General features: G+C 41.4%; 2 protein-coding genes across 2 annotated transcripts; both read right to left on the bottom strand.

Annotated features, from left to right (window-relative positions):
* Nucleotides 1-96: 96 nt before the first annotated feature.
* Nucleotides 97-5,067, bottom strand: cnppd1 (cyclin Pas1/PHO80 domain containing 1). Its single transcript, XM_080052715.1, has 8 exons — nt 4,911-5,067; nt 4,299-4,401; nt 3,987-4,068; nt 3,751-3,871; nt 3,491-3,619; nt 3,348-3,409; nt 2,183-2,300; nt 97-2,053 (listed from the first exon to the last, which is right to left on the bottom strand). The coding sequence occupies exons 1-8, from the start codon at nt 4,971-4,973 to the stop codon at nt 1,412-1,414; spliced, it is 1,320 nt and encodes a 439-aa protein (XP_079908841.1). The 5' UTR covers nt 4,974-5,067; the 3' UTR covers nt 97-1,411.
* Nucleotides 5,068-5,399: 332 nt separating this feature from the next.
* Nucleotides 5,400-15,560, bottom strand: abcb6a (ATP binding cassette subfamily B member 6 (LAN blood group) a). The gene is made up of 20 exons (XM_080052814.1): nt 15,340-15,560; nt 14,071-14,598; nt 12,792-12,932; nt 12,019-12,208; nt 11,654-11,746; nt 11,006-11,198; nt 10,115-10,236; nt 9,914-10,023; nt 9,627-9,692; nt 9,353-9,478; nt 9,098-9,174; nt 8,906-8,969; nt 8,712-8,797; nt 8,535-8,592; nt 8,326-8,430; nt 7,742-7,916; nt 7,458-7,570; nt 6,969-7,063; nt 6,786-6,854; nt 5,400-6,672 (listed from the first exon to the last, which is right to left on the bottom strand). Exons 2-20 carry the CDS (start codon nt 14,584-14,586, stop codon nt 6,513-6,515), a joined length of 2,559 nt encoding a protein of 852 aa, XP_079908940.1. The 5' UTR covers nt 14,587-14,598; nt 15,340-15,560; the 3' UTR covers nt 5,400-6,512.
* Nucleotides 15,561-24,576: the final 9,016 nt, after the last annotated feature.

The following is a 24,576-nucleotide window of genomic DNA, read 5'->3' as shown; positions in this document are numbered from 1 at the left end:
CTAGTTCTAAACTTCACAGACTTTGTTGTTAACACAGACCATAATAAACAAATGTCACAAAGAAATGTTTTCTTTATTAGTTATTGTTTTACACCCCTGCAGATTTGTACAATATTTGCATTTTACACCATGTACAAAATGAAAAGGCTTCATGCAGTGCTTCAAAATGTTATCAAATTCAGATGCGCATTGTGTTTTTGTCAAAAGGTTCACTCACAAAGCAAAAACATCCTGGGACCATGTGGAACTGTAAAAAGGTTTTTTAAATATATTTTTCTCAAAATACTTCACTGTGCGGTGTAATAACGGAGTGAACTTCCTGGTAACGATGAAAACTGAGCCAGATGTGCAAAGTCAAGAGTGTATCAACAACGGGAAAAAAACCCTGACGTTAGCCTTCAATGAGTTAAATGTCATATTCAAATTGTTAACTTCAAAAACACCAACCAGAAATCGCATGAAACCCAAGGAAAACCTGCTTGAATTTGGCTAAACATTACCCTGTAGCTGGAAAACAGCAGCTTTAAGATTATGTTACAATAAATGAGACAAAAAAGAAGAAAAAAAAAAGTTCAGCTTCAAATGACCATAATAATAAGAGCTTGTGTATAAATTCTGTGTGGCCAATGACTCAAGTTACACTGAGGTTTGGAGGTGGTGGAGTCTGTATTTAAATGGTCCCTTTCTTTGATGCGTTCTCCTAGATAGAAAAGGGGTAAGTTTACAAGAAGAGGATACTATTTGTTTCACAAATAGTAACAAACTATCTGTTGTACAAAAACAGTGCTTGCTGCATTGGGTATAGCCAATGTCTGGTGTAAAGCTCCATATGCATAAATGGAAAAATATATGGTAACAATAAGCATATATGGATACGCCAACATTTTGTAGACAGAATAAACTGGTCTTTTTCCCTTCTTCTCACCGAGCACTGCCATACTAACACAATAATCTCAAACTTCAGATATGCTGTGAAACCTTCGTACACTTTCACCAACCTGACAAGTTCTTAGGAACTTCAACATGACAGCTGCGATAAAATAACTCAAAACACACTTATCAAAAGGGCCCTCCATCACCACCTGACAGGTCCAAACTTTCAAACAATGATACATGCGTTCAAAACCGTGTGGTTGTAGCCCTAAAAATCAAACTATGATCAAATAATTTTTCAAATTCCTTGAGGTCTTCTCTGCTATTAAAGAAGCCACAGATCATTAACTGAAGAATATGGCATTTTTACTTATGGCAACTTATAGTCTGAATTGCGCCCGATTTCCTCTTGCCTTTTACATCTGTATTTCTAGATCTGGAAAAGTAAACTGAAACATGACATGAAAAAGTGCTGGTTTAATTTCCAGAGTTCCACTACTACATGTTTCGACAGCAGTGGAGTTCAGTTAGCCAGTATCTAGCCGGGCATGAGCAGAGCTTGGGCTTTGTCGACAGGTAACAGGGACTGAGGGTGGCAGGGTCCTAGCTTGACAGAGGGGAAAACCCCCAGACCAGAGTTCAGACTGGGGTCGGCCCCTCCCAGGAGACTGGAGGCCAGCCACGGCGCAGGATGCAGATGGTTGTCCGGGCGACCGTGTGTTAAGAGCGTTGAGGTGTTTCTGAGACCACACTGTAGAGGAGGAAGGGTTGCTAGGCAGCCGGGGCAGAAGAAAGAGGCGGTGGACCAGGTGTGGGGAGAATGAGTGTCCGGATGTATGTGGCCCATAGAAGCCAGGAGAGAGCCCCAGAGACACAGCACAGAGGTCTGCGAGGAAGAGGCCGATGGGGGAGTTTGTCCATTGTGCGTGTCGATTCCAGTGGAACCGGTTGGTTGGTTCACACTCTTGTTGGCTAGGACACAACAGGGGACTTGCTGGGGTGCAGACGGAGCTTGTGAGTTCATGTTGGGAGTGTGTAGGTGGGCGGGGCTAATCTCAGGTGGAGTAGGTAGCAGGGGCTGGCTGATGCCTCTAGCCACACTGAGCTGCTGCAGCACAGTGCTGGTGGCCATGAGGCCCGCAACGCTGGTCAGATAGACAATGCCGAGCATACAGGATACCTAAGGGGAAACAAAAGAGAAATTTGATGATCAAACGTGGTGTGTTGGCAATAATGATACCAATTTGTTATTTATAGTTCTGACTTTATAGTTATATTGTTGAAAATACATCTGAAATACTTGACTCACCTTTATAAAGTGTTGGTAGATGGCTGTGAGCGCTTGACTCCAAGATGAGTTCTCCATTAACACACACAGGTCCGTGTAAGTGAACCAGCCGCGCTTCATCCCCTGCCGCTCTGCCAGGCTTTGGATACAGAAATACGCTTTACACAAACTGGTAGGAAAAGTATTCACTCTCCTTTACAACACTGAATGAAATTCATTTTTTTTTAGGGAGCAGCATTTCTTACAGACACTATTTTAGTATAATGTGGAGTGAGAGTTTTAGGGCGGTTTCACACCTCCCTTGTTTGGTTCGAATGAATCTAACTGGAGGTTCGTTTTCCACCTTCGCTGCGGTTGGTTTGGGCAAGTGAGGACACAGCAATCGTACTCAGGTCTGCACCAAATAAGTGGACCGCGACCTTGTTAAAGAGGTGATCACAGTAAGCTTCCAAACAAGCTACCGTAGCTAGCTAAGCTTCGCGTTGCGGAATGAGGATGACAATCTACTTCCTGTAGTTTCTTTGCATGGAAATTCTGACCAATTGTAGAGTAGTTCTGGAACTATATTATTGCTCCGGCCCCAGACACATCTGACTAGGGATGTAATGATATGAAATTTGAGTACGATACGATACTGCGATTGATATCACAATACGATATTAAGCGCGGAATTTTCATTTCTACCCCCTCAAATTAAATGGTGTAATGCTGATTTAAATAAAACATAAACACAAGAATTTTTTTAAAGAAGCTTTACACCAATATTTTTCAAACTGAAATAGGAATTTTAAATCTAAACTTAATTTAGTCACTTACTTACTTACTACGTCTGTAACTGTAAAAGTATGTATAAAATAAAAACTATTTAAATAGTGTGATGTGTGATAATTTCCCCATTTATTTACGTTTTATTTTCTTATTAACTCTATTTTTACAAGCCATGTTTTACCTTAATAGGCCTACATTATGACAGGCACAATGAACTCTAAGATATTCATTTATTATTTTTATTTGTTATTAACTTAAATTGAAGTCCCAAAATCAATATTTTTGCAGTGCACTCCTCTCCCTGAAAGAGACTCGGACCTGGTGATAAAACGAACAAATGTATCATTCTCGCATTTGGTGCTCACAGAGGAAGCGGACTGTCGGGTGTGAAACCGCCCTTACACAGCTGACCACATACCTGGTTTCCAGCTGACTCAGGATGTCAAAGTAGTCACTCGGCTCCGTGAAGAGGCTCCACTCCTACAGGATAGGACACGATTGGTTGGAGGAGGAATGATCATTTAAAGTACACGTCACATGCAAATAGACACACAAACTTACAAGGGCGTTCAAGAAGTTCATCTCCAAAGTATTGACAGTTTTGACGTCCAGCTTCCCAGCCGTCCCCCATTCATCGTTGAACACCTCTTCCTCCTCTCCTTCATCGTACAGGTACTTGCTGGCAACCATCTAATGCAAAGGGGGAGATTAGTGTGTGGCAATGCAATAACCTGCCTGGGAACAACCTCTCATCTGAACTGAGCAGCGAACATGCTAGAATTAACATTGCAACACATGACCTTTGAACGTGACACACATACCATGGAGATCAGGAAGAGGTCAGAGGAGGAGATCTTCTGAAGGTATTCGGGGTTTCTGTGTCGGAGCCTTTCGATGTAAACTAGAGCCAGCATCATGGCACACGGAGAGATGCAAGCTTCCCTGAAACAAACAAAACAAAAAGAGTTGTTATCGTATGGCTGCAAGTGCTACATGAAGTTTTTTATTTTATTTTTATATATAATCTATGCATACATGCGTCGTGGAATATACAAACCTGGATACGTGAGATGCATATTTCTTTTGAAGCTTTCGTATGGGGCTTGGGGCAGACTTCTGGAAGATTTCCACGGCAATATCTGCAGGAAAAGATAAAAAGTGAACTTGTATATTCGATTTAAGTTCATTCGAACTTTGAAGTTGTCCCAATTTTTTTGTTTTACTGTAACACTAAAATCATCTTTTTCCTGTCATCGACTTATATACAAAGTCATACAAATGACTTACACGTCCAGTATTTCTTGTGAAGGTTCGTTATTTGTACTATTTAACTAAACTAAGTTTTGTTAAAAGCTAATATTTGACTCACCTGTAACAGGGCACGAGAGGTCATCTAGAGAAACGTCTTTGTCCAGGCCGTAGTACAGTCGCTTTCTCACTCGTTCACTCAACTTCTGGTGTCCAGGAAGAAACTGCAACAACATGCAATAACATTAGCTACATTATCTTTAGGAAGCAGCTAGGATAGCCAAGTTGGAAGGCTGTAACTACTTCACGTTATACGCTTCAACCAGCATTAGTAAGCGATACATAATTACGTTGTTTACAGCTACTGATAGCATTTACCGTGCTGTATAACATTGGCTAAGCTAACGCTAGGCCCGTAGCTTGTCAGCGGGGAGTGAGTGTAGAATAACAGCAAGTTAGCAAACAAACTAGAAGCACTAGCTAGCTATTTGGGCTTACGTAACTTCACGGTTTGCATTTATAATTTAAAGGGCACAGGAAATCAGCATGGACATGTATATTTATTTGTACAAATTACCAAAGTAACTGTGCTACTTTGAAAGCTAGGTAACGTCTTCGTTCATCACATTCGTAAAAGAACACAATGTTAACTTCCCCATCTGACATGGAAGTCAGCTACCTCAGCTAGCGCGCCTTTAGCATTACGTCGACGTATAGTGTCTCAACAACATACCGTGAACTCCTGGAAGTCCGAAAACTCGAATGTCTTCTCGTTAAATAAAGCGTTGAAATCCATATCTACTGTAGATTAAGCATTAGTCAGCCGAATGTAGAAAAAGCGACTGTTCGTTGCCTGACACCCCCGCCCGTCAGTCTGTATGTTTGTCTGATTTAGCGCTCAGCTAGAGACACGCCCTGACCGGGGACAGCCAGTGACGTCACGACTGAACCCTCCAGCTGTTTGCTTCGCTTTCCACCTTTCCACACACACACACGCTCGGAACGGGAGGGGACGCTGTAGCAATAGGCTACTATACAAAAAAAATCGAATGACACATTTGTCGTTTTAACTGACTTACGACGTTTCTATGAAGGTTTTTAACAGTTATATTAATACATAGCATCAGTTGTTAGGGATGAAAACAGTTGTACTTTTGTTTTTGAATTTTATTTCAGTACAAGAAAAAAACTGAATATTTACAAAAAGAGAAATTCATGAGGGATACCTTTTATGAGGTAGATATAGGAAAACCCATATGACTTTACGTACTTGTATTTAGTAAGAATAATGGTGGGTAATATAAATGCATGGGCTCTTGAGTTCAATGACATGTTTTTTTTCATTGAACTCATGATTGTGATGATACATTATATGTAAATAACCCTGTGTAAAACAGATTTTTAAAAAATCACATTTATTTACAAAATTTACCATAACTTTTGATGTATTCATTTAATACTAAATGTCTGAAGACACAATAGTCAGATGAGCATTGAGCAACACACTTCACTTTATCTTATTGATTGAAAAGTATACAGAGGCTTACCACCAATAAAAAAAGTATCACTTTAAATAACAACAAAATTCAGAAATCCCTGACAGCTTGTACACCAACCAATTGTCATTCAACTGCTTTCATCGAGTAATCAAGAGAATCATTTGCCCCAACATATGCAATACTGAGGCTGTGATTGTTGTTTTCTAATGACTTACTTCTTTCATCTTTGTGTCTTTCAATATAATTTAAAATCAGGCCTTAGAATATCCAAAGTTCCTCTTGGAAACAGAAAATGCCTGTTTTGTTTCCAGCAGACAATCAGATTGCACAAACTAAGAACTCAAATGTATATACAAAAAAACAAGACACACAATATTAAAAAGTTCTACAATTAAAAATGCAAAAGAGAAGTTCAGGAACTAAAGATTTTCCACACCCACGGCGTTACCAGGATGAAGGAAAGAGACAACATGCACTTTCTTTTCTGTAGTGTCGTAATTAAGCTGTTTGTTGAATTTATGAAATGAAAGTTCCCACATCAGTCTTTTATGATGCGGTAATACTTTTTTCCTACACAAAAACCCAGGGACATGGTCACAACTAATGTTTTTTTTTGGACACATCTGAACAGTAGCAGAGCATTCAAACGTACTCCGTTTTGTTTTGCACCTTCCCTTTTTTCCTCCCATGACTGGCCAGCGTACATTCAGTTTCAAAAATTCTAAAATAAATAAATAAAATGTTCTACCTATCTACCAACCTTTTTACAATTAAGAGGAGGGGGAGAGATCAAAATGTAGGGTTCTTTTTTTTTTTTTCAAACTGAAAATATACATTCAGTGGTTGTGGTGGCCTGCAGAGGTGGTCGGCGGCTGTAGCTTCTCAGACTGGCGGTCTTTGGCCTCAGTGTCTGACGAGGAATCAGAGTCCTGGGCCTGCTGTTGATTCATCCACATGTCTGAATAAAGGCCGCCCTTGTTGAGCAATTCCTCATGCCTTGGATGGAGAGAGAGAGAGAGAGAGAGAGAGAGAGTGAGAGTTTAGTCAATAAAGAGGCATAATACTGTATAGTTGACAGTCAAGACAATATGTCAATGAGAAACACTTACCGTCCTCTTTCAGCGATCCTGCCGTCACTGATAACCAGGATCTGGTCTGCTCCAATTATGGTCGACAGCCTTAAAAAAAGGAATTTACAGAACTCATTAGCTAAAACCATTGATTTCCTGTAACTAAAGAAGCCTATAGAAAAAACATTTATAGATTAAATTTTTTTCTAGCAGATTTCTTACCTGTGAGCTACAACGACCGTAGTGCGATTGGTGCAGACTTTAGCCAACGAGGCCTGGATGTTGCGTTCCGTCTGTGTGTCTAGTGCAGATGTGGCCTGCGGAGAGACATCAGTTGTTTCAAAACCCGGAAATAACCGCAATAACAATCAGTCAAGGTGTATTGAAAGCAAAAGAAGTTGCTTAAAGTTGTATAAAGTTGGAGTCGGCGATGTCGTAGAATGCTTATTGTAAAAAATCAAATTGTCAAAATCCATGATATCGCCTCACGATCTGCTACCTGTCTACCTACGATGGGCCCCCTTTGTTTGCATAGCAGTTCACAGAGCCTAGGCTGTGTATTAACACCCGATTTTTTGTCATTGCACACACACATTACAGACTGGTAGAGGATCATGTGGAGAGATATCTCTACTTATTCACTGATTTTAACAACAAGTGTTCTCCAGAATCGCTGATAAAGACATGACTCTAGACCATTGACATATTTACCTCATCCAGCAGGATAATCTGCGGTCCCTTGAGGATCGTTCTGGCGATGGCCACCCTCTGCTTCTCTCCTCCACTCAACTTCAGACCTCTTTCCCCCACCTGAGTATCGTAACCTGCAAGGGGGGAAAAATACAGGTTGGTGGTAGAAAAATGTGTGTTCATATCTCTTAAATTACTTTTGAACCTCCACTATATATACCTGAGGCATTGGTTAAACAACAAATAAAACACTGCTGTTTTTGCTGACTTGGAGGGAGGTTCATCTACTGTATACTGTAGGTTACCTTCAGGGAAAGTCAGGAGTTTCTCGTGTATGTCGGCAGCTATGGCGGCCTCCTCCACCTCCTGGTCGCTGGCCGAGATGCGGCCGTAGCGAATGTTGTCGCGGATGGTGTCGTTGAAGAGCACAGTGTCCTGGGGAACCACGCCGATGTGAGCGCGCAAAGATGTCTGCTTCACCTGAGGCACACCAACACAAAGGGATAAGGTTAATTACACACACAGAAGGCACAGAGCCACACACACACACACACACACACACACACACACACACACACACACACACACACACACACACACACACACACACACACACACACACACACACACACACACACACACACACACACACACACACACACACACACACACACACACACACACACAGGTAATAATTCTTAAGGGAAACATAAAAAAGGAGTTAATTTATACTTTATAAAAGCAAGGAGATTTCATCTGCACATAAAATGATTCACAGTGCCTTCTAATGAAGGAGAGCATTTGTTATATATCTCTTGTGGCACTATATTAAGCTTTTTATTACGTTGCAATCTCATGTCACTAGTTCTGGTGGGTGCCAAACATTTACTTTTGATATATCCTGCCCATCGATGCTAATGGAGCCTCCCTGGACGTCATAGAATCGGAAGATGAGGCGGATGATGGTGCTCTTCCCAGAGCCGGACGGTCCCACCTAGGGAGATTAGCAAAACTCTTGTGTAGTGTACAGTCGCAAACCGAAAACAGTGAGTTTAAGCTGAATACATTTTGAGTTTAAGTTATTCCTTTAGGACTTACCAATGCAACTGTTTGACCTGGAAGTACAGTGAAAGAAACATCCCTGAGAATCTCTTTCCTGTAGAACAGCGGGAAAAAAAATTGAGGAAGTGAGTTTTAAACATACATAATAAAAAATAAAAAACTTTAGGCAAATATGGTTGTGGCCAGGCTATCAAAATCAAAATGTGAACCAACCCATCTGTGTAGCTGAAGTAAACATTCTCAAACTCCACCTTCCCCAGCTTGTAGAGGAAATTCCCTGCGTTCACTTCATCTTTTACCTACAAAAGAAAACAACCGTTGATGAATATAAGACAGAGGTTCATAATATACGTGATGCTTACAGTGATGAGACAGACCAAAAAACAGCTCCTTCTTTACAAAAGTACCTCTTCCTCTTCTTCAAAAAGCTTGAACATGCTTTCCATGTCAATGAAAGAATTCTGGATCATTCTGTCAATAAAAAAAAAAAAAAAAAACTTATTAGCATCCATTCACATTTGCAAACACTTTTAAAGCATATATTGCTTTATATTATGGCTGACAACAATGCATTTTTAGCCCTTTTTGCCTCTTCTTACCTGTAGTAGGTTCCAAACCAATTGAGGGGAGTGTACAGCTGAATGATGTAGGTACCAAAGAGAACGAAATCTCCAACCTAGGATAAACAGGATTTAAAAAAAAAAGTACTTTAAGACATAATCTAATTAGTGTTCAAGTTAACAAGGCCAGTAGAAACTCTAGTAAAGACTGTGGAACACAGAAGAATATAAGCTACATGAGCAATTGCAAAATCATATTTCGGACTCATAAAAGTATGCAAATTTCATCAATACCTGAAACCTTCCCTCGGTCACAAAGTAGGCACAAAGCAGGGAGCCGGCCAGCAGGCCCGATCCAATGATGAGGTTCTGCGTTTGGTTGAGGAAGGCAAGGGACGCCTGGGTCTTCCACTCCGATACCTAAAAGACAAGAGGTAGAAAAGAAGCAGTGAGACCAATGCCTGAATGGTTGGCTTGATATTATAATAACCAATACATTTACAGGCTTCTTCCACATATGGAAAATCTGTTAAGAGCAATATTGGAAGCCACACAACGTCTATCATACTTGATATTTCAAGATGGCGTCTTCGTAACGTCTGGTTTCGTAGTTTTCAGCATTGTAGTATTTTACCTGTTGGACAAAAAAACAAAAAATAACAATTTAATTTAAGTTACTTTATTAGCCAATGGTTAGATTGAAATTTTACAACCAACACCCTCCTGTCCGGTGCCGGGGATCAAAACAGCGACCTCATGGTTACTGGTCAACCACCTTTCCTCTAAGCCATTTGACATCTGGGAATACTTCTAAAACCTGCAAATGGAGCAAAAGTTACAAGATGTTTGACATACCGTCTCAAAGTTCAACAAAGAGTCCACGGCTTTGGTCTTGGCGGCGTTGTCCTGCAGGTTCATGTCTCGTCTGTACTTGGTCCTCCACTCTGTTATTATGATGGTCAGAGCTGGCAGGGAAAAATCACCAGAAAATCCAAAAATATTTCACGGAAATTTGGAATGTTTTGGTTTGGTAAAGTAATCACTACTACTACTTACTGAGGTACAGGGCCATGCAGACAAAGACAATGAGGCCGAACCAGGCGTTGAAAAGACTGATGAAGTAAATGATCGCAATGACAATATCGGCGATGGTCGGGAAGATGCTGAACACTATATAGCTGTAGGAGAAAAAGAAAAGAAGAGAATTGTGTCTTCACATTCCAAACCTGCGACCTATATACAGTATATAAAAAAAAAGGTACCCACAGGGATCTCTAAGTTAAATTTAAGAATTTGTAATACGTTATTATACTTAATTCAATGCCAACGTCTCAGCCATACTGGCTAAAGTGAAAAGGATATAATGGAAATTATGATGCATGTTAAGGAACTTTAAAAAAAGAACATTTATTGTAAACTCAAATGAATATACTCACTTTGATATACTGTAACACTAGCTTTATAAAATAGCTTCTGTGTATACTCCAAAAAGTGCTTATTTGTCCCATAACAACCCCTCTCCAACTATTTAAAAAGGGCTATCTAAAAAACGTAACACCTTTGTAAAGGAAGTTCAATAATATGCAGATAAATTCAATACTTTCACGGCATTTATTTTGAGAATATTAAAATGTGCTACGAACTTTAAAATATTTCTGAAACGGCCTCATTTTTCCTCTGATGATCATAGATGACATGTAACAGCAAACAAGACCATCAGTACAAAGAATGCTATTTTTATACAGTCTTAATGCCTTTGTCATGGGTGCCATCACCCAGGAACCAGTAAAAACACAACTGCTTTTTTCCAAAGGGGTTGCAAGAAATAACATTAATTGAAAGTTCCTCGCAATACCTTTTTTTACATTACTTAAACTTTTTTTTTTTAGACTCCCGTGTGTACCCTAAAAGAAAATGTGGAGTGATATCTGGCGGCGCCCCCTTTACCTTAGCAGGCTGTTGATGGAGGAGGTTCCGCGGTCTATGCTCCGCAGCACGTCTCCGGTCTTGCGGCCCAGGTGCCAGCGCAGGGACAGGGAGTGCAGGTGTCCGAAGAGGCGCACCTGCACCACGCGGTTGGTGAACTGCTGCACTTTTATCCACAGGAACGAGCGCAAGTTGCTGACAAACCCCGAGGCACCTGGGTAAAATACGAAAAAGAGAAAGAAAAGTGTGTGTTGGTGTGGGTATAGAAACCTTATCACTGCCATAATTTATGGGGAAATGTTGTATGCTGCACATATTTCAAATGTTATTAAGAAGAATTTACATCTGTACATATCGTATATTATATTTACAATTATTCTATTACATGTACAGTATCCTATTTCACTAGTGCTTATTATTTGTATTCCCATGTACAGTATTCTATTTCGTCTACATTTAGTTTTATTTAGCATTCTAAATGTACTTGATATTTCCGTATATGGGGTACCTCATCTCTACATGTTTTATCTGCACTGTTTATTTGTGTCTCAGGTGTGTTGCTCTCTTCACTTGTGTTTTTCTTCTTTTATTTTTTGCACATGACAAACTTCTTGAATTTTGAAATGTTTTTGTGTGTGTGTGTGAGTGAGTTTGGTGAGTGGGTCTTACCTGCCCCGCCGCCCTGCAGGAACTTGAGCAGGACATACCAGCACACCATTTTAGCCAGTTCCTTCCAGCTGGTGCCAACCGTCAGCGCAGTCACTAAGAGATTGGGGACAAACACATAATATTAAAACAAGGAGTGTGATTGTGATGTGTTTATTTGGTCGAGTCAAATTCGGAGATTGAATCAACTGTCTTTAAAGCCACACGGTGGGTATTTTTCACAAAATTTTCCTTGGCATGTTTGTATGTTGCTCTTGAGCGAATAAAATAAACACTGCTAGCTTTTGGTTCAGGCATTTTGCAGCAGTGTAGTGGGCGGAAAAAACATTCGAGTCTACAGGGGTTGTGAAGAAAGACACGTCACTCACCAATATTACTGTAGAAAATGGGCACATTGAGATTGATGACTCTCTCTACGCCCAGCAGCCCCAAACAGAAGACTACCAGCAGCTGGAGGAAGATGCTGCCCCGGGGCCACATGTAGGGCAGCAGGATGCCAACCTTCTTCCTGAGGCTCTGCCACGTGGACTGGTTCTCTTCTGTTCTGCCCAGAAGGCTCTAAAAAGGTGCAGAAAAATATGAGAAATAACCAAGACTCAAGATGGTTTATGGTCATATGCACAATAATTACAGCAGCAGGCATTTCATGGAAATTCTTAGGGTCCCCTGGTTCCTCTCAACAATGCAATATAGACCAATAAAATGTATAAGAGAAACACACAAGTGAAGAGAGCAACACCTAGGACACAAATAAAGTAAAAACAATGTAAAGATAACTTTATTTTGCATGTAAAGTGGAATGCATAATAAAGTTAAGTTAAATGTAGATGAAATAAAATACTGTACATGGAAATCAAAGTAATAAAATTGTGATCCTATTTCATGTATCACTGTACATACTAGAATAATGTAAGATATAATGAGTAACATGGTAACGTGATATGGTGTGATTAACATTATAAATATGTGCAGCATGAAGTGAAAATGACAGCATTGAATTGTGTATAACAGTTAAACAGAGGGCCATCACTGTGGAAAATGTTGAAATACCGTACTAAAGTAGCTTTTGCCTCAACACATTAAAAAAGGGGAAAAGTTGCGAGCGCTACGCATGCGTCACACACACACACACACACACTACCTGCGCGCTGTTCTCCACGTCACGCTCATCCTCGTTTATCAACAGCATGTACGGTCTCCGCGGCAACCCCGGCGCCTTCAGACCAATGAAGAAGAGTAGCCCGGTGCCCATGTAGCGCATTAGCCACAAGCCAAACTGCACCTGAAGGGGTTCATAGGCCATAAACAAGAGTTAAGCTAAGCAGAGCAAAATACATTAATGTACAGCTCTGTGTGTGAGAAAATTATTATTTAAATGATTATAGAAACAACAGAGCCTCTGAATAACTTCACTCAATATGTTATCATACAAGTTACTACTATCAATGATACATTTTTTATTCTAGGCTCCTTTGAAAAGGGGGACTTAAGACTGGAATTGATTAATACAATTGAGTAAAATGTAGGATAAACTGTTTGAGGAGCAGTACTGCATATAACAAGACAACAGTTTAATTTAAGGAAAGATTGATAAAAAAAGACAGAAATTTCCAGTAATGCTTACAATTATATAACCACACAGAGATAAAGTACTGCGAGTGACTCAGCATGGGAGGGGCTAGATTTTTGTCCCGTGATTTGATTGGTTAACGGTGTACTAGCGTTGTGGAACTGAATGTCAGACGAGGCAATGACTCAGCAAAAGAAGCAAGGCTCTAGTCTTGCGCTCACTCAGCAACATTAGTGTTATGGATTTTTTTGCAAGCCACCATGACTTCCATTTTTTTGTTAGGGTAACTTTGTAATACTTTAAACAAGACAGGCTGCATTGCTTTGTGAAGCAATGCATGTGATCTGAATGCAGTGAATTTACAATAGCCTGACCAAAACCCAGTTTGAAAAGAAAGACTTTAAAAAAGGTGCATAATCAGTGAATATCTCCCCACGATCCAATATCTGTCCGTACCGTGTGTGCACTGAAAAACAATATCCCGTGTTTATACACAACTTAGGCTCTGTAAGCGGCCATCGGAACAAATAGTATGTTAACAAAAGGAGCCAACTGTAGCAAGTAAACATGCCCATTTACAGAGCCTAAGCTGTGGATTAACTCCAGATCTTTTTCTCAGCGCACACCCAGTAAAGAAAGGAAGCGGATAGTGAGGAGATATTCACAGATTTCGAGCATTCTCCGGAATCACTGACTCCACCTTTAAAATATGACCCTGAATAGATAGGAATGGAAAAATACAATTATGTACAATATTCTGACCAAATCCAAAGGTTTAAAACCTATTATTTAACCATAAATTATTTTCAAAAAAGTGGATCTTATTTGTCGTTCGATCCCCTCCTCTCACCTGTTGTTGATAGTTCTCCAGGCTCCACCACCAGTGCGGACTGTACCAGGAGACGAAAGCTAAGTTTTCTGCTGCGAAAGCCACCGCCCAGAAGAGCAGGAGGGCTGCGCTGTGGCCCCTTGTGCGGTCCATTAACAAGACCCTTCGCCTCTCCACGCGGATCACGGCTAGGGCCCAGACCCAACCCATGACGGAAAAGCAGCCGTAGAGCACCACATAGCCCGGGAGCTCTCCTCCAATGGCTGCCCTCCATATCGTGCCACCAACAAACTGAAGCAATAAGAGGACTGAGATGGCCTGCTGGAAGCCGTACAGGCGGGAGCGCGGGATGAACTTGGGCTCCATGGCCGTGCCGTACTTCTGGTAGAAGATGCAGTGGATGGTGCCCAGGAAGAAGGCAATGGTGAGCAAGATGGCCGGCACCAGCGTGAAGTAGAAGCAAGGGGAGATGCCTTGGTCCACCCAGGTGCGGGAGATGGAGGAGTTGGCTTCGCAGTAGCTCTGTAGAAACGCCATGGCTGCTTGCAACTAGGGGAGAAAGACACATATTAACCATAAGAACCACAGATAATATATCCATCTTTATTCCTTACAATCAAATAACAACAAAATGAAAGGGAATTCTGACAAAGGAAAATATCCCCCCAAACAAAGCAAGAAGCTTTCTTCACAAGCTTGGCTGGCTGCTTGCTTGGCTCTGCTAAATTAGGCTGTGAACTTCAGCCGCTGACCTCATAGGTCCACACTGTTGCACCTGCTTTAGCTGCTGCTGATACATACTGTACATTCAACCCATTTGTGTAGCCTTATTTATCTAAGAAGACCTATGTACAACTTCATTTTCTTCAAATTTCAGTGGCTTTATGGGCATGAAAGATTCAAAAACACATTCATAGGACACTGAACACATTAAGATTACATTTTAATTCTATTCACATTCAAGTACAACTTGCATTATTGTTGTTACCTAAACCATAAAGTAAGAAAGTATATATTTGACCTACTTTAAATTAAAAAGTATAGTTAGTTCTTATATTAGTACTTATGGTTAACATAGCCTATTTGCTGTTGCCCAAGTACCCAAGATAAGTTATTTTGTAGCATTGTATGGGTCTGCTAGTATGCCCACTCATTTAGGGACAAAAAGCATATAGGCTTTAACCATGGACCTATAAGGCTTTAACACTAGAAACATGCATTACAAAAGGTACAGTCGAGACATAATTAGTAGTTGGCTACCACTCTGTTGTTGCTTGTATGTATCCTTACCTTAATTAGGCTGTCGACTTCACAGGCACCTCGACAATGGAGGCACTCAGGTTGTCAGTAACAGAGGTTAGGCTACTCCACAGAAGCTAGCGAGTCCACTCAAACTATTATTAGCAGTCAGTTAGCAGTGAGTCGGCTAACACCCCGCTTCACCTCAAAGAACAGTTTAAAACGTGACAGACAGGTAAGAGTGTGTACATATACATAGCTGCAAGGAGCGAGTGTACTCGGACTGCTCCGCCTGGTGTCCTTGCCGCGCGCATGGTAAATAACAGCTATCCATGACTCGGCAATCGACACTTTACACAACAGTGTTTTTTGGCTTGGGCTCAGCGCCCTCTACAGGATGACAGACGTTGTGTCTCGTGGAGACAGGAAGGGGGCGACACGGACCCCGGAAAGAAGTCGACATGGATGGGAGAATTTTTATTAAAAAATTAAAAATTAAATAAATGAACAAATAAATTAAAACAAGCAATGCCACAGTAGGCAATAGTAAAAAAAAAAAAAAAAAAAGTACATTTGAAATACTTTTGTTGGGGAGTTGAATCAATGAAATTGACTTGTAAGTGCCTCAAACATGTGCTTAAATAGGCCTACACTGTAACACATTTTTAACAGTATAATTTACTAAGTATACATCCCACTACTGGAAATCAAATGTAAGTTATCAACAATTAACAGTGCGTAATTTTCAGCTCAAATTAGTCTACAAAACCAAGCATCAACACAATTACATCTAACGCCTATTACTCTAATTTCATCATTAAATGCTTTTTATATTTTATACAATTGCTTGTATGAAATCTTTGAACAAATCAGGAAATAAAGAGGGCATGCAATGTTATCAGGTGAACAGTAGGTGGCACTAAATACTAAGGTATAATCAAAAGGAAACCTCTGGATACATGAATGTACAATAGTTCCTAAAACCTCAATTACCATATGGCAAACTAGTGGAGAGAAAAAACTACTCCTGTAGATGAAATATATGACATTGTGATATAAATGCCTAAATGTTGAATATTACTGCAGGTTTAAGGCCAGGGAATGAGTGATTAATTGCTGTGGAAATGTAACCCAAGGTTGCTCCGCTCCCCCCCGAAAAGAGTCACTTTCGAGTCAAAAGGAAACATAAAAAGGAAAATGGTCTTTCAGTCATGAGCTGTTCAAGTCAAGAGCTTCTCTGTCATACTGTAAATTCAGGGGGTTAGTACAACGAGGGGAAGTGACTCAAAAAGCCAGCTGTCACATCTGTCCTTCCTATGAGGATGAATGAAAGACTCTTCAGACAAGTGCATGTGTGCATTTGTTTGTGTGCGTGTGTGTTCGTGTGTGTGTACTTGCATATGCGAAAACAGAAAAAAAATTGAAGGCATATCTTTGTGATGTCTCTAAGAGCTGGCACCCAGCGCGCACGCACACGCGCGCACACACACACACACACACACACACACACACACACACACACACACACACACACACACACACACACACACACACACACACACACACACACACACACACACACACACACACACACACACACACACACACACACACACACACACACACACACACACACACACACACACACACACACACACACACACACACACGGTTGGGATGGAAGAGAGGGAGTAAATCTTATCATTCTGTAGCCCTCACAATGGGCATAAAGAGCCGCTAATCTGCTTCATCTCGCGGGCTCTTTTGTGCGAGTGGAAATGGGCCTTCTGTCCAGCGCCTGGCTTCTCTTTGTCTCCCCTGTGGATGTGACGGCCTGCCCATCACAACCCCTCATCTCTCTCCCCTTTTGTGGCTGTCCCTATACCTCAGCGTACCGTCTCAGCGCGAGCCCTGTGTAAGTGCATGGGCCCTTTTCTTGCATTCAATCCCCACCTTTTTTCTTTTATTCTATTTCCTGCTTCTTTTGTTGGCTTGAGGCCCACCTGACACATGGTTAACAGGCTGAGGGGTTAGCCTATACGATGGATGTGTACGCGCCAATCTAAGCCCTGGATTTGGTGAGAAAAGAATATTGGTGGTGTTAGGGAAGGCTATGCCCAATCTCATTAGTACTTATAAGGCCAATCAATAAAGCTTTCTGGTTCCATGCTGAATGTATTATTCACCGAAAGGGCTTGCGAATTCAGTTCTTACCACAAGCCTCACTGGCAGATGACCTTTACTACAGTTAATCCCCACAAATCACCCATGATGCATTGTGTGGTGGAGACAGAGTGAGTACCAATTGTGTAGACAGGCTAGACAGATAGGATATGGGACTGACAAGTATCTACCTTGTATGCTGCTGAAGTCCAGAATGGAAAAAAAGCTATTGTCTTCTTACCTCATTTCATCATATTTTTTCAATGAACACACACACACACACACACACACACACACACACACGCAGCCCACCACCACCGATGGTATATATAGTTCAGCCACCTTTTTTTTTAAAGAAAACTGCTCTTGACAAACTGAACTGTGTGTGTGTGTGTGTGTGTGTGTGTGTGTGTGTGTGTGTGTGTGTGTGTGTGTGTGTGTGTGTGTGTGTGTGTGTGTGTGTGTGTGTGTGTGTGTGTGTGTGTGTGTGTGTGTGTGTGTGTGTGTGTGTGTGTGTGTGTGTGTGTGTGTGTGTGTGTGTGTGTCTGTGGGGCAGTTACAGATAGAGAGGCAAATAGGCTGAGGCGAGTAAAAGGTATATTGATGGGGGAAAAAACGTGCAGAGCTCCAAACTAACCTACAGTATCTATCTACACACTTCAGGCACAATGGACAGGAAAAATAGCAGCACCTTTTTGTCCTCCACACACTCTTCTTACACTATTTGGGCTTTGACCACAAGGGGCAGTCCCACCTCATCATAGCAATAGCCTACGTGTTATATGTAGTTTTAGAGTCAACATTATTAGACTTAAAGTGGGTTTATGAGAATCTTATGTGCTAAATCTTAAAAGGCAGACTTGCTCTCCATGCACACAAATTGACAATAAACAGTAGACAGATATATGAACTTTTGAGTGACTGATATGCTGCATCAGAAACCATAGTACAGTACATCCATACTAAATAAAGTCTGTCCTTTATTGTAAGGAAAACAAGCTACATTTGTTTGCCCTCATTTCCTGTATGAATTAAAAGTGTACAAATGAATAGACTTGATTAAAAATAGTCCCATAATTATTTCACCCTGTGAATAATTTAGAGATGTATTAAGCCCTCTTCAGAAAAAAGCCATAATTATTGAAGCCAGTTTAAAAATAACTTACAATAATGCTGGATTAAATAGGTTATGTGAGGATAAACACAATGTATTATTGAAGCGACTTGAATAAGCACAAAGATGAGTTGAGTCATGTGACGGACTGTATTCTGGGCTGCTGCAAATGTGGTGAGGTTGCCACATTTAACCAATTCATGTTTATAAAATGATATGGGCCATTTTGGAACATGGAATTGCATTTTTGAAATGAACATTCAGCTGTGTGAATAAATTAGAATGTTGAATAACATGTCATATTGTAAAAAGTGTTTCGGAATACACTGCATTCTGGAATGGGAGTCACAAGCCAAATAAGTCATGGCTTTTCAATCAGTCTTCTCAATGCACTGTTACTGAAAGACACCTATTGAAGTTTACTCACGAGATCGATCATTTTTACAAAACCCAAGGATATTTCAGGATTATTTCAGAGTTATACATTCTCTAAAAGCAAATCCACAATGGACTGTTGGTTGAACCAATGCCTTGAAAAGGCTGACAATATGGTAAGTCACTGCTCTTTGCGTGTTTGTTGTTTTAACTCAATTATGCAGCTGACAACATTGTTAATGAACAAGCAACCAATTTACAACTAACAAAAATGTAACATTTTCTTAGCTAAATGGCCATCAAGCAGCCTATGACCCAGACGTCAGCAAAAGTCACTGTTACACCGCTCCTTATGATAAAACTGACAGGTAAGTCTTTCATTATTATTTAAATAACTTTTAAAATAAGACCTGGAAGGATGAGATCTGGGCTACAAATAATATTAGAGGTGGCATTCAATACTTGAATGCTTAACAATGCTTACTGTCTTCCTACTCTGATTAAGACATACTTTATATGAAAACTTTGGGGGTACATTATTATTATAAGATCTAACTATATCTGTGTCCTCCAGATCTCATCCTTTCTCTTGAGGCACCTTTTTGAACTTCTGAGTTCAGTCTGGCGCAAAGAATCCTTTACCCTAATTTCAAATATAAGTTGCAAGTTAAAGATTTGACAAGTGGAAGTTTGATTGTGGCTTAGCACTCAACATGTTTTCTTTTCTTTGAATGACTACAAAAAAAAATCCTTTGTGGTCATTTTGATGCCAAAAATCAACTACTTCTACTATTTTTTTCCAGCTTTCAAGAGGCAGCTACTTTATCACCTCCGCCCAAGGAATACTACTGCTCCGTGTTCTTCCTTGCTAAGGAGGTTTCACTGCCAACAAGCGTGGAATCAGAAGATCTGTCCCTGAGCCCACTGCCCCACGAGCATGTCCCTTTGGCCCCATGCCCACCGCTTCCACAGACAGAGGAGGAGAAGTACCCCAATAACGGGTTCTCATCTCAGGACGATGAAGTGGACGGGTTGACCTCCCAGCTCGCGAACCGGCTGTATACAAGCCCTTCTCCATCTCTAGATGATGAAGAAGTGGCCCACTGGATGTCCGGTCTTCACATAGTAAATGATGGGGATGTTCCACTGCCTCCACCTTCCGAAGATGTGTTGGACATGAAGTACACACAGGACAAGAAATACCCAGATTTATCCAATATAGGGTTCACTTTACTTGATGACGTCATCGAACCGAATCATCGGAACCAGTTGGATCAGGACGTTCCACTTGCCAAGGCTGTACCTCGCATAGGAATGATTGATGAGAAGAGATACTCAGACCTCAAGAACATCGGGTTTCCACGTCTGGACGATGAAGTGGCCAGGTTGACTTCCCAGCTCCAGAACCTTCTGTATGTAAGCCCTTCATCATCTCTAGATGATGAAGACATTGCCCACTGGATGTCCAATCCTCACATAGTAAATGCTTGGGATGTTCCATTGCCTCCAAGCCCTACACCTTCTGAAGATGTGTTGGACATATGGTACACAGAGGACAAGAACCCAGACCTAAAGAATCTTGAATTTCCATGTCTGGACGATGAAGTGGCCAGGTTGACCTCCCAGCTGGAGAACCTGCTGAATCCAAGCCCTTCACCATCTCTAGATGATGAAGACATTGCCCACTGGATGTCCAATCCTCACATAGTAAATGCTTGGGATGTTCCATTGCCTCCAAGCCCTACACCTTCTGAAGATGTGTTGGACATATGGTACACACAGGACAAGAAATACCCAGATGTATTGTCTTGCAAAGGGACAATTGATGAGAAGAGATACCCAGACTTAAAGAACATTGGGTTTCCATGTGTGGATGATGAAGTACCGTCGTCAAGAGTAAGTGATGTTCCTCTGTCTCCAAGCCCTCTACCTTCTGAGGCTGTGTTGGATATGGGGTACACAGACGAAAAGAAATACCCAGATTTATCGAATATAGGGTTCCCTTCACTTGATGACATCATTGAAACAAAGGTTCCCAACACGTTGCCGCAGGAGGTTCTCATTAAGGAGAAGAAATACCCAGATATAAGGAACATTGGCTTTCCTTGTCTGGATGACGATCCAAAGCAACCCAACTTGGTGCTTGGCAAAATTCCATCGTCTCCAATTTACCCTCCTGTCCAGGCTAAACTTCATCTGGGAGACAGACGTACTCAGGCCAAAACAAATGGTCTTACTGAAGAAAATAAATACTCAGATTTAAAGAACATAGGGTTTCCATGCCTGGATGACGTCATTGAACCAAAGCATTCAAACCAGTTGCCCCAGCATGGTCCACTGCCTACAAGTCCTCCACATGTTGAGTCTGTACTTTGCACACGGGGCGTTGATGAAAAGAGATACCCAGACATGAAGAGCATTGTATCTCCTTGTTTGGATGACGACTTGGATCCAAAGCAACCCAGCCGGTTGTCTTGCAAAATTCCATTGCGTCCAATTAATACCGCGGCGGAGGCTATACTTCATATGGGCGACAGAAGTTCCTAGAGCAAAACCACTAGTCTCCCTCCTGTGTATATAAGCCATTTCTTTTTTGGATCAAGACATACAAGCTTGTTACAATGAAATAAATTACAAATGTATTTTTGTATTCTTGTCTCAATATATTTTTAAATCAAATGTGACCAAATCAAAATTTTAAGTGTTTTTTTTATGGTGGAAGCTAAATCAAAGTCAACTGGTTGTGTTAAAAAAACAGGACATTTTTGTATTTTTTACAGACCACGTGTTAGTCTATTGTACATATTGTAGAATACATCAATACAGGAGTCAGAAGTTCAACGGCCTGCCTGTCATTTACTAAATTGTACTAACTGTGTTAATTTATAATCCAGGATTTGACGCTATAGTTGAGTATGCAAATTCATCAACACTTGTAGTCACAGAGTATTCCCAACCTGTACATAGCTTCACCATGAGACATTAATGCACACTTCAGCTTAATTCATCCTTAACAACTTTGAATAATGGGGTATGAAGTGAGAAGTAGTATTAAATGAACTGGAAGTGCAAGGAAGGGGAAGGGGAGTTGAGAGGAGGTGGGGGCCTTGCGGGTAGATGCAAGTCAGGCAGAGCATCTGGAGACAAGGACTCTCACTGGTGTCAAGTGTGTGTGTGGGGGGGGGGGGGTATTTATTTGGTTGGGGGGGTCGTGGGAATACTAGGAGCATCTTCTCTGCTGATTAAGAACCGATGCTCTCAGACGCATTGCAATGTCATGGCAGTGTGTGTGTGTGTGTGTGTGTGTGTGTGTTTTGAGTCAAAGGCTACTTTTCAAACAGCAGATGTTGACGTGCTACTAGGCGAAGAAGACACCTAGTTGCCATAACAAACATGCACAGTAATGCACATGTACTGTTCCTCCACGCATAATGTATTAGTCCAAATTTATGAGTTATGGGAGATGTTTTTTTTAATCTACGACATTGTTGATAGTGTCGCCGCCAGTCACAACTCAGCAGAGGTCAGGGAGAAAAATTGGACACAAATGACTGGAAAATACAGGTGAAATTCAGCACAGAGGTGGGATGTTATATGCTCACAATTTGCTAAACCTTTTGAATTTGAACTCCTGTATTAAAAGGTGGACTCAGCGATTCTGAATAACAAATGTTGTCAAATTCAGTTTTTGTCAAAATCTTTACTCCACCACCTGTCCGTACTGTGTGTGCACTGAAATAAATTCTGGTCTTAATACACAGCCAAAGGCTCCGTGAACTGCAATGTAAACAGAGATTGTGTAAACAAAGGGGGCCCACCGTAGCTAGCAACATGCCAGTTTACAGAGCCTAGATTTGTTTTGATTGCATAACACAGCAGGAAGGCTACATGATCGTGAGGAGATATTTCACTGATTTTGAAAAACATCCTCCAGAATCGCTGACTGCACCTTTAATTTCGAGAGGCAATCCACTCAGTACAGAGGCACCCAAGTACAGAAGCAGCACTTCTCATTCATTGCAACGTGCAGAGAAAGAGAGAGATACTATTGTTTGACCTGCTGAACTCCAGATGTGTTTAGCGTGCTTTATAGGGCTAACATACAACACCCATGCTGATGCTGTTCCCGGGACTGCTCTTGTTTCCATAACAACTTATCGTGAAGGAGACAGGCCTGCTGCAAGGTGGGAGGATACGGTACATGCTAAACCTGCACACGCACACACACACACACACGCGCACACACACACACACACACACACACACACACACACACACACACACACACACACACACACACACACACACACACACACACACACACACACACACACACACACACACACACACACACACACACACACACACACACACACACACACACACACACACACACACACACACACACACACACACACACACACACACACACACACACACACACACACACACACACACACACACACACACACACACACACACACACACACACACACACACACACACACACACACACAGGTCTGTACATGTAAAAACAAAAATACGCCATGGGGTTAGTCGCTGTTGTGTGTGGATTGGTTCAGTGAGAACACCAATCCAGTCACTCTTGTTGTTCTCCCTCTCCCCGTCCAAGAGGGCACACATGGTGCACACACAGTCCCCTGGCTCCGTCCTCCCGAGAGTTATTACTGTTACAAATAATCCCACGGTGACACCAAGCCTGAAACATGTGTCATAAATAAAGACGGGATATTGATTTTTTTTAATATTTTGCACTTCGTATTTTGTCCGTGACTTTTTGGGTTTGCTTGTTTGTTGTTCTTTAGTTAGTGTACATAGGGAAACTGGCACGGGCGCGTCTCTGTGTGTGGCCTTGGTCATGGGAGGAAGGCCTTTTGTGTGGGTTGCTTATTCTACTACGGTGTGTTTACTCGACTCCCCGCTTTCTGCGCCCCAGTGGCCTGATGCTGTTATGTCCCTAAGGGCCCAAACTGCAGCTCGACAGGGACTGATAAGCTAATTGTGTATAGGCCCCTTTCCTCTCTCTACTCTGCGATTGTTTCATATGAGTACAATGTATTTTCTCCTTTTGTTTTTACTGCCTTCTCTACCTCGGTTTCCTCTGTAAATCACATTTCTGATTCTAGAGCTTGTGGGAGCACTGAGCAGGGTTCAAGCAATTGTAAAGATCCAACACTGCAATATGATACGGGTACAGATGAAAAATAATACCACGCAGGGAAAAAATTAAGGGGAGTGTGCAAAGATAAGACTCCGAAAAACTTTGTGCAAATGTCCCATGAATCTACCTCCATGTTGTATGTGTATGTGTATGTGTGTGTGTGTGTGTGTGTGTGTGTGTGGTGAGACAGAGGGAAAAGAGAAGAGGGGTTGCTAAGTTGGCGGTTTGACTGATGTTTTAGTGGAGCTCAGCACAGTTGAATGAGGCTGTAAATCCGCTTTCACCCGTGTGCAGTTACTCAGTGCAGAGCGCCACGGTACAGAACTATCACAGGGAGAAGGATGTCGCAACATTACCACAATATACACACACACACACACACACACACACACACACACACACACACACACCCTCCTACAAAGGCATAAAATATAACCCGGTACCATCAGCAGCA

The sequence above is a fragment of the Ammodytes marinus genome, assembly GCF_949987685.1.
Source record: "Ammodytes marinus genome assembly, chromosome: 24".
Lineage (NCBI taxonomy): Eukaryota > Metazoa > Chordata > Actinopteri > Uranoscopiformes > Ammodytidae > Ammodytes > Ammodytes marinus.
The sequence above is the reverse complement of the archived record's forward strand: the minus strand, read 5'-3'. Positions and strand labels throughout refer to the sequence as shown.